Raw genomic sequence first — 17,118 nt, forward strand, 5'->3', positions numbered from 1 at the left:
TAAAACATATAAGGAAGGTATATTAACTGGATGTCGTAAATTTAAGTACAGAGAAAAAAATGAAAATATACCAAACCAACTACATGAAATCCCGGGATCACAAATAATTGAACACAACAAACAAAATAAAAATTTTTTCTAAGACTAACCATATTACCTATATAAAATATTAACATATATAGACATTAAGAATAACTATTAAAATAAAATAGAATATTTATAGTAATTAAAATTTAAAGTTGATAAGTGATAACTGCTGTATGTAAGTCGAAGCTTAAGAGTAAATAAAAAAATTACTTTTATAGGGTTCGGATATCAAATTATGTCTACACGTAGGTAAGCAAATTCATTATTATATAAAATAAATTATAAGTGGTAGATAACTGGTAAGTAATACATTATACATTATACATTAAAATATTTTTATATATAATATTGGTAATGGTTACAAACTGATTTATAATAAATAAAAGAATTACGTGTATAAATAACATTCATATTTTTAACTACTACAACAGTCCCTATTTTATCATACAACTTAAATATTATATTGGAGATCAAAATTAATACGGTAACGACAATTGAAATAATACAACAAAATCAGGCCAAAAAGAATTCTGGACCTATAAAATTTCCACATTTAGGAAAATCTTCGGGTACCTGAGGAAAACTTCCACTGGGATTTAGCACTCTAAAAATTAATGACAAGCCACTGGACCATTCGGAAGTTTTTTCACTTCTAAACATCCAATATCCTGAAACACACAATTAATTATTGTTGGTAGCATATACTATTCAAATGATATAAACAATTATTTTATTAAAAATTCTATTCTAGTTTATATTAATTGAGGATAATTATTTTTATTAATTTGTAGTTTAAATAATATATTTTATATTTTATACACTATTAATGTGACGATTTTTTCCAATATTACATAAACTGAATTCAGAAAAATGTTCCATTTATTATTATGTTAGAGTTTTATATTTTACCCATAGGTATATAACTTTTAAAAACTGATTGATTGGTATTTATATATTACATTTTAGACTAAAAACTTAGTTTAGGGTTATCCGATTGATTACATTTCAGACACAATTAAAATGGATTGATTATTTTATATTTTTCTAATTTTAGGCATTTTATTGTAAAAACAGTTGTATTACCGAAATTACTGTAAAAAAATATTTATAAATCGTAAATAGTTTAAAATCCCAGAAAATAAGTTTATATGTAATTAATGACTGATCCGGTGCCCTGACGCTCTATAAACTTTGTTTAAAGTTTTAATTGGAAATATAATAACCAAACACACACACACACACTCACTATATTACCGATGGTGATAATGAGAACTTAGAGTGCCATTATTATTTAATTTAAAATATTAAAGCCTTACATAATAATTCAAATGTTTGCATAGGTAGTGAACTGGCGTGGACAAAACAGATTTAAAAATAATAATTCCTCAAATATTTCTTTCACAAGATAAATTAATAAAAACACGGTTTTAATCTATTATATGAATCATTATGTTACAATTAGTTTTTTTATCATTATTTTAAACTTTAAATTAAATATTTAAAAAGAGCTTATCAAAAAATATAAATTATAATTTGGACGTTTCCCTTTGTGAATATGGAAAAATATAATTATTAAATAAATTATTACCATTAATTATTTTACAATTGTTTTATCTAACAATAAAACATAACAGTTAAAACTTTTAAAGATATGATGACATTTTCTATTTTATTATTTTTTTTTATACGAGTTTTAAATATTTTAAGTTTATAAAAGTAAAGATAAACACATAAAACTTTGAAAAAATGATAAAACCAATTTAAAAAAATGTTAATGTATCTTTTTAATCTAAATGTGTTCAATGTTTAAAAGTTGAACGACTAAAGTTTTGCATATTTACTGAATTCTCTCGAAGTTCACGTAAAAACTTATAAGTATAATGTATATATGTATGTTATATACTTATATGAAAGTAAAATATATGTACGATTATGTATATATTTATTTGGAGACATTGTTTAAAAATATATTTTAATAAAAACCAAAATGGAATATAGAGCTCTCATTCTTTGCACGTGTGGGATAACGGCATTGTGGTGTCTTGTGATATTTAATTTGAAACCTATAAATTTTATTATATAAAAAAAATCTGAATGAAACTTTTTTAGATGCCATTTATTTTTTAGAGGCATTTATATGGCTATTTTAGTTTTACCTAAGATTGGTAAACTAAGAGTTAGAGCAGTGGTTTTCAGCCCTATGGGTCCTCGGAACACAGTTTGAGAACCGATGAGTTGGAGAAATTATTGAGAAAATTACTTCATCAAAGGTACGATTTGGATTAAAATTTTAATCAATAAACCATAAAAGTGCAACAGAGACTTTATAAATACTCTTTTACTTATACCTACGAAATTTTTTTATTATAAATGATAAAATTAAAAATGTAATTCATTGAAAGTCTGAAAAATTAAATATATTTATTTATCATGAGTCACTAGTAAATAGTAAATTTGCACAAATACTAAACCTTACGCTTAAATTTTATTCAGTAAATTATAATTTATTTAATTTTAAATATTTTCATATTTTCATAGGTAATACATTTTAAAACTTCTTTTCGTTTTATAACTGTTTATATTTTCGATATTAAATGTTAAATATATATAAAATTTTTATATTTCTCTTGATAATAGTTGAAAATGAAAACAGCTCATTGTGTTTTTTAATCTACGGAAAAAATAATATGTTTTTAATGATTTTTTTAATAAATGTAAAGTGCACTTTTTATAAAATTGTCGTCTTGGGAAACTCAATGGTACGACATTATTGTTAAACAAAAGCATTTATATTAATACGGGGTTTTTGCCCTTTTGTGTATATTAATTTACAAAAGATCTGTTTATAAAGACTCTTCTTGCGTTAATAAATATGAATGTTTTTACTTAGGACATGGTTTCCTTATTTTATAAGGTTGGAATCTTACTATTAAGGTTTGGGTTAGGTTAATGGTAGATCATTACCGGGATTGTCAGCGATAAATCGCACGACAGATACACCTGCTGCTGGAACGACAACAGTGTTCTTCAGCACCGACCTGTCGAGTTTCCTGTGTACTAAGTGCGAATCACTGTCTAACTTCTTTGCATGATCTGCCGACTTGACGAACGCTTTGCTCTTCTGACCGACCACGTAGAAACTGTGTCCGTGCAAGTAAAATGAATGAGATCTGTCCGTTTTGAACAGAGTGTGCTCTAAGAAAAATATTTTCACTTTAGCAAACGATTAACATAGTTTAGCAGTTTAACTCTGAGATAATCAGGCGACAATAATATGACGTTGTGTACTGCGAATAAAGTAGGTACATAATGTATTTCACAATTTAAAAGTATAAAATATAATTATATTACCAAAATTAGATGTGTATAATAATATATATTTTTATAAATTATAATGATTCATGAAAAATGTAAACACTTAGTATTCTTTTATTTTTATCAAAAATCAACCTTTTCCCACTGATTTTTTAAATATTTTCAAAAATACTAAATAAACAATATTGTCGCATCTACTCTACAAACGTTATAATGTTATATTGTACGATTATATGTCGTCGGTATATTATAAACGTAATTTATGCAAAAATATCAATACTAATTGCACAAGAAAAACAGTTTCCATACACGTTGACAGAAAATGAATTTATGTATTATACTCGTACATTTAAGAAATCAAATTTTATAAATTATTATAATATTTAAGTTTTATAGTTATAAGTGGCCCAGGGCTCATAACTTCTAGTATTTGCATATTTTTTTAGACATCCCATAAATGCCCTTGAGTGCTATAAATTTGATAAGTTAAACTAACCAAGAAGCTATAAATACGAAATTTTATGTTGCATATTTTTGCATATTGCGAAGCTTAAATTAATTTTGCTTTTTTGAGTCTATTTATCAGTACCGTAGCCTTCAAAATATTTGAGTACCACGACCCAATAAACAATTCTGATGTAATATTATTAAATTTTTTTTAACTTATAAAATGTTCAAACCTTTTTTTTATATACTTACAAATTAATATAGGTACTTATGAAATTGATGTAGGTGCATGTTGTTGAATATTTTGAAGTTTAAATACTATATGGTTTTTTGTGTCTATTTCAGTACCGTAGATGTCAATACATTTGAATACTACGATACAATATACAATTCTGATGTAATACATATTATTCAACTTTTTTTTACTCAATATTTTTTTTACATATTTTGGTATTTTTAGTTTATATTTAAGCTCTTATATGAATATTTTTAAGAGCATATTATTGAACTCATTATAATAACCTTATTTAGAGCTTAAGTTATATGAGCCCTGGGCCTTATAAAGTTATAACATAACAAACACGGTACCTACCTAATTAACAGAATTCTATTAATATTATAGTCCTGTGTTAACCATATTAATTTGTGATTCCATTACAAAACTCCCTCAATAGCTCACCTAGGTTTTTATGAAAATATTGAATATATGACATACAGGACGGCATCGCGTTGCGGTCACAGAATATATGTGATTTTTTTTTATTCAGAACGTGAATTGAGATTTATAACAATATTTATATAATTTTATTTCCAGTCTAATTTGATCTTAATATTATAATATGTGTGTGGGTGTACTGTGTATACCTGTATCGAAAATAACTAATTCCGTAGCAGAACCTAACGGCAAGTCGATGATATGTGTACACTCGCAAGACGTAATACTAGACCGACATTTGAGTGGCACATTTTCTGCATTACACACTATCACGTCTTCGGGCTGTTGCAATAGCAACGGGGCGGAAGGTAAGACCATCGTCATGTTGTTGAAATTCGGTAATGACCAGCTTCCTTCTGTAAACGTTCGTAAGTTATTGATTGTTATACCGTTTGATATTAATGTGTTTTCATTGTTTCGCTTACCGCTGAGTTGATATTTAATCGAAGAAAATCCCAAATAAATTGTATTTTTCAATTCGACTGCTGACAACTCGTAGGGTAAGCTATCAAGACTTGTAATGGACAAGTGTCGTTCCCCATATACGGTCTTTTTAGAATTCAAAAAAATTCAAAATATTATAACATTGTAATAAATTATTATACTTTAAGATGACATAGGTAAAATACATTTTTGGTCAAAACATTAAACACTGGTGAGTACTGCGAGTAGGTTAGGTTAATTAACTGCACAACCATGAGTCCACGCGTTAACAAAATTAAATTAAACAAAACATTGTTTTAGGGGCATCTTTAAGTAAATTCAATAAGGGGGCGAAAAATTTTACGCTTGAATACCGCTTTGCTAAATAAAAACTTAATATCTATATGCTTATATATGTTTATATCAACATATCATAATATGTTTTATGTTTATATCAACGGAATGTATAATCAGTGTAGAAACAATAAACAAAATTTATAAAATTAATTTATCTATTATCAAAAACAGAACATCTTACAACTTAAGGGGTGAAGTCACCGCCTCATCCCTCCATCAGTGTTAGTGATTCTAAAAACAATCTCGATATTCCCGCCTGTGATGGGAAAGTTAAGATTTTGTTTTACATATTATGGTTTTGTTTACTATATATTATATGGACCCGGAGAACTATTATAATTTATAAGTTTATAACGATAGTTACAAAAAAAAAATCATTGAATTGAATATAAATATTTAATATTTAGTTTATAATTATAATAGATCAAAAAGTATAGTGTTTGATTTAGGTCTTGTAACATGTATTGGTTATTTAATGTTTATTAAATTATAAATAGTACAGTGAAATTCTATTGTTTTTACCATCTATAGAAATTAATAATTACCATCGACTGATATGAAAGTGCACAATCAGCCGAGAATAATATTATTCACACTAGCAAGCAAAATTGAAAGGACTATTAGTCTGTAAATGTAATTTGGAAGAACTCCAACATTATAATAGAGTTAAGAGAGATTCCTGTCTATGGTGAGCATTTTTAACGATTTAGCTTATTTGTTTATCGGGAGTATAATAAACTCGAAGTTTGAATTACAACGGCTATTCATTAACTTACAATTTTCAAAACTATATAGAAAATAAAAAAAACCATGACCGTTGATTATAAAATTAATAATTATGCATTTATAACCAACGCCTATTGATTTTTAAAAGAAAAATGTAATATTATTAATCATATAATAAATAAATATTATTGATATATAGAATATATAGATATATTTGCAGAATATTTGAATTTTAAAGTTTACAAAATGATTTAATGTTTATATTATTATACGAATTTCTAATGAGTTTTTAGTTTAAAATTAAAAACATAAATACATACGTACAACGTACCTACATTATATTAATAGAAATTTTTTTTTGCAACGCATTATTTGGCTGCGTACGAGTTGATTCCTTGGTCATTATATATTATTTTCAATATTTAGTCAAATATTCAGCCTTTAAGAAACACCACGAGGAGGTTGGCTGACAAGTTTCTCAAAAATGTTGTTTTTTTTATTTTTTTCATATTTTGAAAATCATTTAATTTTTTGTTAAAAAATGATTTTAAAAAAATCCAGAAAAAAATTTAGTAGGTAAAAAATATTAAAAAATGTAGTAATTTGGTAATGAGATTACCAGTATACCGTGACATATAATGACCCGGGAATCAACTCGTACATACTTAATAATGACCCAGGAATCAACTAATACATAAAGTAGGTCTCGGGAATCAACTCACCTACTGCGGCTGCGGCATTAGTATAAAGTACATTAAAAGATAGATTAATTATTGTACAATGTATTGTATATTTTAAATTTATAATTAATACAGGACGTATGATAATTGTCTTAATTTTTAAATTTGTATTTACCATAATTTTTTTATATGAATTCAACATATACTCACTGGTTTTACAAGATTGTCTGTGTCTGAGATAGTGTTATATAGTGTCGAGTTGTAATGTATGTACAATGTGTGTGTATGATTGGAATCCTTACAGTGACCCTCTGAGGTGACCGTCATGTCATAAATTCCTTGGTTTTTGATTGTTGTTAAAATGAAGTCTAACGTTTCACCTTTAAATACACAGACATGATATGAATTTTAGCCGAACACATTTTACGATTTTGTGAACATGTTTATTTAACACTAAACCTGGTTCAACTTGAATAACGTCAACTGGTTTGGGTTCAATCGCATGACCGTCTATTGCTATAACTGTTAAATGATGTTTATGCACTTTTATCTTAATTGGACATTGCGAAACTCCTCCTGTATTTATTGTTCTGAATCTATACTTGCTATTGTTTTGTACCGTGATCGACTGAAATCAACAAAATACAAATCCATATATCCTTTTGCAATTTAGGTAATAGTTGTGTTTAAATTTTCAAGGTTTCTCAATAAATCGAGTTTTATTTTAATCTGTGGTCGCCAACTTATGCACATGCCTAATACATAAGATAAAAGTGGTAGTGAGTGCAGCATGTATGCATATAATATGCTCTTGTAATATAAATTTGCCGTTCACTAGAGATGTTTGATATTAATATTATTATAGCGTTTGGTATGAAAATATAGGTTTTTTAACCTTCGAACATTGGGTGATAACCGGTATAAGTGAGTGGTAGTTTTTTTACGTACAGTAACAATTAACTAACGTCGCCAATGATAATATGAATTTTTAATTAAACCATAAATCTGTCTTTCAGTTATATAGTGTTATACCATAAATTTCTATAGATTCTACTCTTACACTAAATAATATATTACAATATGGTTTATATTGTTTATTCTTATTACATAATTAATTTATCTATAGATATTTTGAATAGTTTCGTTTACCGTGTTAGATTCGATTCCATTAATACGCATTTCATTATTGATACCATTTTGAGAGATGGTCGTGTATTCTACTAGTAAAACGTGTGGAATTTCATCATAGTCATATATGGAGGCATGAGGCTCTCTGCGTTTCGACTGCTTCACTATGAATGCTCCATATACTCTATCGGACAACTCGTCGCCTGTTTATAAAAATATTCGTATGAATAGTATTATAACGGTTATAAATGATAATTTATGGCTAGGTATGAAAACTATACATACAGAGCACAAATTAAATAAATAAATTTAACTAGGTACCTACTTATAGATTTTAGTATTTTACCCGATAATATCTGCCACCAGTGAGTTCCTGCTTGAGCAGCTCTAAATTTATATTGAAATGTAGTGTGTGGTAGTATTGGACATTGTGTTACCATAGGTGCTCCATCCATTACCGGAGTCTCTTTTTGCCACTGGCCTCTCCAGTGTACCGAAACGCTATGACCGGGTATTCGGTTAACAACGTCTATTACCATTATATCGTTTTCACAAACCTGTGGGTAATTAAATAATATTATTTTACAATTATGAATTGACTAAAATAATGGTTTATATTTGTATCAGGAACAATTTATAAATACCACGTTTTAAAATTTAACAGGTGCATGTCTCCTTAAAAAACTGATTAAATCATCTACAATACGGCAATACATATTAATATACCAGGGAAAAATGATTATATTACTAATTTAATAATTATAATTTATATCCGTTGTATTATGTCATACTATCATTATGTTTATATACGTATTACGTGTGATAAAAATATTGTGTATATTATATAGTAAATATAATATATATTATCGTGTTTTATATACTTGCCGACATAATATATTGTGTCTTATCAAGTTATAAATATTATGTATACCTAATACAACTATTTTATAAATTAGATATGTAATAAAATCATCAAACATACTCTTATTGATGGACCAGGAACTTGTCTATTAGCAGTAATAATTTTCTCTGAAAATCTATCACAATACATATCATGTTGGCATCCCGTTTGATTGTTGGAAGAACATTTTTGACAATTGCTAAAATATGATTATTGTATCAGTTAATTTATCATAACTTACTTTATAACCAAATTATAAGTGACACTAATTTTGAGACATATAATAATATATTACGCTTACTGCATACGTCATAAAGGAGGTACTATATAATATATAATAATTAATTTAATTATAAATTAAATAAAAATGTTTTGGCTTTTCTATGTTCGATGATGCACAACACCGCCTTGCCGACATGTGTTGTATCCGTCATACAAATATTCAACCTATGGTTGAATGGATTCACCCATATCGTTATCTAAAATTAATTACAGAGTCTCTCCACAGGATCCATCTGGCCATGATGCACAATATCTTCTTTTCCATTTTCTATTCTAGTTTCCTGCTTCAACTACTTAGCCAATGCTACTTTATCTCACCTGATGAGTATAATAAAATATGAAGAACCTAATTTTGTCTCTTCTTGGCAATTAGCAATCATTTAATTATATAATATCTTCTTTAGTTATAATTTATTATATTTCTTATTAGGTAAGTACCTATTTAACTCTCATATTCGCATTATTATTGTTATCGTTATCAACTTGTTTATCGTATTGTTATTTTCTTTTGGGTCTTGGCCTGTCTTGTTAAAAAAATAAAATGTTGTAAAATAATTAGCCTATTATTAAGATCAAATTTAATATAGTCTATAGCACATTATCTATGTTTCTACGTTGGTATTATTTTGCTATAGCTATTTTAGTTTTTGAGCGAGTTATGATAATTATCATATCGTAATATTTTACATATTATTTACTCATAATAAGTAAAAACTAAAAAATTAAATTATAATATAATAACAATTTTAATATCGTAAAAAACATGGACAAAAACCAATGTACAAACAGATAATAACACAACACAGATAATAATATTTCTACATTTAAGTTTGATAATAGGTCAATTCATTCTAATAACTAATAAGCTAACAACACAATCAAACAACACATAGTAGGTATTTAAATTTTCAAAAACACCTAGTAAAGCGATGAACTATTTTAAACTGATATTAACTATATTAAACAAATTTTTACTTTTGAATTTTTTGAGTCTCCAACACAATTTTGTATCTGCAAATTAACGGCCAATCCAGTTCATGACATTCTCTATCACAATTTTGTTTTGATGCTTCTAAAAAAATTATTATAAATATAAACGTTATGATTTTTATTTATCTGTCGTTATCACTTTCAAACTACGCTAAATTCTTAAGACGAATACCTATGTCCAATATTATATCATATTATATATCGCGTAATTCATTAATTGTTTTCATTTAATTCTTAACGAAACAGTAACGAGTGGTGATAAGTACTCACTTGGTAACTCTGTATTCCATAGAACTAACCCTGTAATCGTAACTACGCCTAACACCACTGAAATTCTACTTTTAAGACCTTTTAACTGCCTTACTGAAGTCATACTTTATACTGCACTCTAGCTCCTACACGTGAATAATGTGCTATCCTCGAAAAGTGACTATTGATGTAGCCCACAATCTCCCTTTCAAGAAGTACCTATCTAACATTATTAGTATTACACACTTGATGCATTGTTAAGTCTTAACTTTCTCCCACTAATTATTTTACTATTTTCAAATCACAATACCGCAAATAAAAAACTATTGCACCTATTGTACGTATTGCATTGTACGGTTATTCTGGATATAATACAAACGCAATTTGATGCACAAATGAGTATTATATTATCGCCTATAATTACACGAGAAAATCAGTTGTTATAATATACTTATATATAATACTCGTCCATTTAAAATGCATACTATACCTATACCTACTCGAAAACAAATTTAATATATTATAATATTTTTTTTGATTTTTTGCTCATTATTACCATAATATAAGTTATAAAATACACGGTAATTATTAAAATATGTCCAAGTAATTTATTTGTGATAATAAATAATCTATTTTTATTTTATAATTTATAATATTCATAAACTTCAGTTCACATCACGGTCACACATGTTGTTTTTAAAAAAAATACATATTGTTATTTTAACCTTGAATATCTCAGCATGTTGTTATATATATGTAGAATAACTAGACATCTGCTACCCTCTGACATAAAGGAGCTCCGTAGCCATCAGGGGGTGCCAAAATAAGGACCTATAATCTATATGCTCACACCCCAAATATCAATCTTTAAAATATATGGTGAATAATCGTTTCCGATGACGCTTGTTTGTTCGTGATTCAACAGAAAAAATATCATATTTCTGCTAGGTATACCAATAATATTTTTACTCTATTGATCGCTAATTTGAAATAAAAAATCCTAATACTACCTGAATTGTATTAGGGAAAAAATATAATTGTAAACAACATGATTTAATATTTTTAGTTATGCAATAATATTTAAAATAAGTACCTTTTAACAATTATTAATTATTATTATACTATGTGGTTAAATAGGCACGCGTAAAGTGCGTAGTAGGTACATATAATAATCTTATAATTTAATAGTATAGGTATGTACAAACAAATATAAAATGGTTATAATATGTACATCTATTTTTCTTAATCTTGTTTATGTGTACAATTAGTGGAGTAGGAGTTAAGTGTAAGAGTAAACGTCTAATTGATGATATTGTGAAGTCAGAAATACATGTATATAATTATGTATTACAACTCGCCGCCAATAATCCAAATTAAAATATATGATTTATCGACTCAACGTAAGTACGTAACATTATTTAGTTCTGTGAAAAAATAAGTTATCTTAAGTTATCTTATCTACATATTACATTTAATTAAAATATCCATTAATCATCAAGATATTATACACTTTTTTATACATCCATTGGCTGTCAAAAGTAGCTCTTTGAACCTTATAACCTCTATAACCAAATATAAAATATAATTCTCCTGATTTTGAGTTTTTTTTACCATAAAACAAAGTTGATTTATGTTAGTTAATGTATAATATCTTATTATGTTACTGGTCACAACTAACTGTGAACTTAGGAAAGCAATAGGTATATGTTCAAATTTATAAGTGATTTCTATATGTATATTGCCATAAAATTAACTTGTTTTAAGAATATAAATATTTAATATATATGTTAATTTTGAGTCATGGCAAAAGGAACTCAAATATTTAGGATCACATATAGGACATCGAGTAATAATTTAATTTTGGTATAAAAAAAAGGTTTAAACAATTTTTAAGACACTATTTATTTTTAGTAGGTACCCTAGCTCATGCCCATTCATATGCAATTTTTTTTAAATTAATTAGAGTAAAATAAAATTTAATTGGACCAGAAAATAATTTTTTATATAACGTGAGGTATTTTTATAACTTCTGGAATGCATGCAATTTTAATAGGATGGTGCAAATAATTGTTTTATTTTTTAGTAAATTAATACTTGCGTGATATACAAGAACATACGAATGCCGCAATCATTACTAAGAGAATTAACGATGCTGAGAATCCTCAACAATCTATGATCGGCTCTAAAATAAGTCCATCTCTCTCTTTCACACTCAGATTGCGCAGTACTTCCGTCTGAAGCTACGCTCATATCTTTCATTAATGTAGCGAATATTCATATATTCAAATAAATACCTAATGTAGATTCTCTGTATACATGTGGTCTCTGTTTTTATTTATATTGGACCCATACCACGTTTACAAAACTGTATACTAACATTTTAATATTGTTATATTATTTACCATACAATATAACGACAATAATTCATTATAGATGTAACATATGTATTGTATTTTTGATGAGCGATTCTAATTGCAATCGTATAGCTTTCACTCGTGTATATTAATACGACACACTGTTGGTATTTTCACCAGACTTTAAAAGGTTTAAATTAATATAGTTCGTAATAATAATATCTAATGTTTTTTGTCACAGTGGCTTTCTCAAATCTCAACACTCGCGCATCTATCTATATAAGTATATAATACTTAAACTCAAAACCCTGTTCTCTATATAAAAATAATAAAAATGAATAGCTTGTAATAGTTATTGAAAAAATTGTCATAGTCATTCGTCGTAAATTAGTAAATAACATACATCGACGCGGCGACCATCTATGTACCTACCTAAATATTGAAATAATAATGACGGACGTCTAACGTGAATGACCAGGCGTTTAAGTCCCAGTATATTTTACCTTGACGAAATTACCAAATATTTAGTTTGAAAATATGTATTCAAGGAAAATCATATACATAATAATATAAATCATATATGAAATGTAGCCTAACGTAATGCAGGTAACCTCAACTTTTGTCAGACGCTCACAATTATTCTAGCATCAAAAAAAATATTTTGTCTTTTCTGCTTTGAACTTATACACTCATAATATTATACCATATCAAAACTCCAAGACAATTTAAATTGTTAGCCATTATGTGTGTTGTTTATTTTAATATTTGCAGTTGCATATTGTATATTATATATACTATTTACATTTATACCTAGAATCGAGATATCTACCTCGTACGTCCTATCTATATTTTAAGCACGTAGAAATCTCAATAATACAAAACTCCCTATATAACACCCATATAAAGTTAAGCTTTTTGATTTTACACTTTAGATAGGTACTCACACACATATTATTATAGTACGGTTAATGATTATACATTATAATATGTACATTGTACATAACGCACAGCACCATTGACGATATGAGTATTTAAAATATATAGGAAAGTACATAATGCGTATAATTACCAAAATCGGGAATAGGCGTATAATAGATTATAGTGACCACCACTGATAGAAGACCGACTAGAATAGACAACCGTAGCATGCAAGCGCACAGAAGATTACTTTCGGTCATATTTTTATTTTTATTCGCAGGCCGTTTAAAATCTATGTGTTCACAAAATGATTATTTGAAACACTAAAACACTACGCCTTACTTTAATTTTACTATTATTCGTAAGTCACTATATTAATTCTCATATACACAAAATTAATTTTGTTATACGACCGGTCGTAATTATTTTTATATTACTTGTTAACGCGTTGAGCAAGAGCGACTCACTAGTGAAACTTCGACGTGATGCCTGAAGACTGGACCATGCTAGTTACACGGTAATATAAAAGTAGGCCAACCGTACAAACAGCAGTCTATTACATCAATATTCAATGATATAACAACAAATTATACACCAATTGCCGAATACATTCAAGGGTGATGTTTACAACATGTGACTTATTTTTATTAGGCCAAAACAAGCACGTGTTAATTATTGTACGTATAAACGTACTTTCAAGTAATCAATAGACTGGATTTTAATTCACAAATTAATATTTGTATAATTACAATATAGTTAGTTTAAAAAAGTAGTTAATAATAAATTATTATAACAAGGGTCAAGGACTTCCACGTATTCGTAGATTAATTCTAGCAGACTTAATATTTTTATTATTGTTTGCTATAAAGTAACTAGTAATAGAAAAAAAGGTATTATAGATGATATAGTGAACAAAAATTAAAAATTTTAGTTAATATCTTGTAAAAAATTCTTTTTTTTATTTGGCCCGCAAATTGGGGACTTAGAAATACCACGGACATCATCATATTATTTGATGATTATTTTTAATAATATAATATATATTTTATTTTATTTTATTAGTTATACGGGCTTAGCCCTTTTTGACATTAACAATACATATTTGTGTATTGTGATAACATAATTCGTTACAAAAAAGAGAGAAAAAAATTAAATCTATACAACTGTACATTAATACAGAATAAATTTACCTGATGACAATAACTTATGTTGTAAATATATACATTAATAATTTAGCAAATCGTCAAAGGCAGGGTCTGCATTGGCAAACGACATTAGGTGTCTTAAAGGCTCATTAGCCATATAGTTGGTGGTGGCGTGCGGGACATAGAAGATGGGCTTTAAGCGGGATGGAACTTTAAAGGAGATTTGAGAGAGAAGGACTGGAGAATCTATATTATTGTTTAAAAGACCTGCAAGGAATTTAATACCTGTGACACGGCGACGTTCGGCCAAGGAGGCCATACCTATAGGTGAATAGCAATCGACGTATAGTTATGAAATGCACAAGGTATCTTAAGTATGATGCTAGGAACCGATGCTGAACACGCTCAATTTGTCTTGCATTATCTGCAGTATGATGGTCCCTTACTACAGTCTCATATTCTAAAATGGGGCGCACAAGCGCACAGAAAATGGTTTTTAATGACAATTCAAGCCGAAAGTCCTTTATTAATCGCATGACAAGACCAAAAGTTTTCAAAGCATTACAACACCCGTACTCGATGTGAGCAGTTGGGTCAAGATTGCAGCTTAGCTTGAAGCCAAAATACATGACACAGTCCATAGCAGGAGTAACAGCTGAATTATTGATGAAGTATGGGGACATTAAGGGAGAACGGGATCTAGGTCATAATTTTGCATTAATTATCGAGTTTAAGTGATAAACCTAGTGTTGAACCAATTAGAGAACCGATCTAGGTCGAATTGAAGTTGTGTGCAATCATCTGGAGTGGTTACGCGCAGATATAACTTGATGTCATCAGCAAAACATAGAAATTGACAGTGGTTTAGCACACGATGGAGGTTGTTTATAAATAATGAAAACAATATTGGCGACAGATGACTCCCTTGAGGGACACCCGACGAAGCTAGGAACAAATTAGACTTTATATGCAATATACATATTAAACATGGTAATTTATTTTATATAATTAATATACGATATGTTAAATTAATTTTTCCTAAGACATCACATGTATAAATATATTTATAATACTAATATATATTATTATAATACTACAATTATATCATATATTATATTGTTATTAATTATTATAATTTATTTAATGAAGTTGGAGAAGGAGTTGTCTTTATTTTAAAACCTTGTGCTGCAGATGCATGTGTCAAGAGAGCCTTTAGAATGGCATTTTTGCTGGGAGGGCCAGGAGATCTTAAAACTTTGGGCAACCGTGTTCGTGCTCATTCGTTTTGTGATATTGTAGTGTAAATCAAGAGCAAGCTTCAGGTACATTCAGATACAGTACTCGTTAACATTGACAAGAATTACGGTAATGATACTACTTACCTAGACATCAAACTCGACAGGACGCTAACTTTCAAACAACACCTTGATTCAACAAATAACGAATAACAATTTAACGAAACAGCATTATCGCAAAATTAGCTGGGACTATCTGGGGTGTAATGCAAGTAATTACATGCATTTCATTACATGTTGTGGACCACTTTAAACGGCATTAGAACCGAACAAGGAAAATGTAATTAGTATTTACCTATTACACAAATTGGGAATGGCAGAATCCTCTTTATGTGGCTATGGGCAAATGCAAACTGTCAGGCACAAGGTAAATGAATACCCAATAACGAAAAACACGGGAGTTTTTGAGGAAATCCACTCATCCAGTGATGATGCCATCAAGTGGATGGAAAATTTAGGTGTGCGCCTGTGACCCAGTTCAAGCCTAATCGGAGAGAGAAAGAGAAGAATCATACGTTTTTTTATTTTTATTTTACTGTTATCTTTTATTTTAATTTTAATATTAGCCTCTTCTTTAGTTCACTAGTTTTATTTGTCCTAATTATCTATTGTTAAATTGTTACTTAACTATTTATGTCGGAGCCATATGCTAATATATTATAATTTATAGCTTATAAGTCAATACCACATACCAAAGAACGGTTTTGACTAATTAAAATTAGTAAAAATTATAAAAATAATAATTTATGTAATGAGCAAAAATTTCAAGTCAATACAGTTTTTTTTCAAATTACCATAAAATAATTAAAATCGTTATTTTTTGTTTTAATATTGAATTTTTCCGAAATTAGTACTTCAAAAGTATATTTAAAAATAGGTCTATGAACGTGTTTTAGAGGATAATTGGAAACTTTAGGGATTTCATAGTTTTGGTATCATAGTCCTTTTTCTTTTCGAATCCATCCACTATAATTTCGGAAATTGCTTGTAATTGGTGAGTTGTTGTGTGAAAATGTTTGGTTTCAAATTAATCCAAATTGATGAGGTGGGATAATTTTTAGGAAGGTTTTATTCTGTACACTATAATTCTCTCTAGAGTTTGGAGA

General features: G+C 27.9%; 1 protein-coding gene across 2 annotated transcripts; it reads right to left on the bottom strand.

Moving 5' to 3' along the window:
* On the bottom strand, nucleotides 1–14,058 carry LOC132952432 (uncharacterized). 2 transcript variants are annotated; one of them, XM_061024730.1, is made up of 11 exons: nucleotides 13,724–14,058; nucleotides 10,037–10,133; nucleotides 8,861–8,978; nucleotides 8,225–8,435; nucleotides 7,900–8,081; nucleotides 7,210–7,378; nucleotides 6,961–7,130; nucleotides 4,990–5,113; nucleotides 4,714–4,920; nucleotides 3,052–3,282; nucleotides 1–755 (listed from the first exon to the last, which is right to left on the bottom strand). In XM_061024730.1, exons 1-11 carry the CDS (start codon nucleotides 13,830–13,832, stop codon nucleotides 601–603), a joined length of 1,773 nt encoding a protein of 590 aa, XP_060880713.1. In that variant the 5' UTR covers nucleotides 13,833–14,058; the 3' UTR covers nucleotides 1–600. The 2 variants fall into 2 exon arrangements, with proteins under 2 accessions (XP_060880713.1, XP_060880714.1); XM_061024731.1 differs by lacking the exons at nucleotides 8,861–8,978; nucleotides 10,037–10,133; nucleotides 13,724–14,058 and adding an exon at nucleotides 8,523–8,699.
* Nucleotides 14,059–17,118: the final 3,060 nt, after the last annotated feature.

Source organism: Metopolophium dirhodum, chromosome 9, assembly GCF_019925205.1.
Source record: "Metopolophium dirhodum isolate CAU chromosome 9, ASM1992520v1, whole genome shotgun sequence".
NCBI lineage: Eukaryota > Metazoa > Arthropoda > Insecta > Hemiptera > Aphididae > Metopolophium > Metopolophium dirhodum.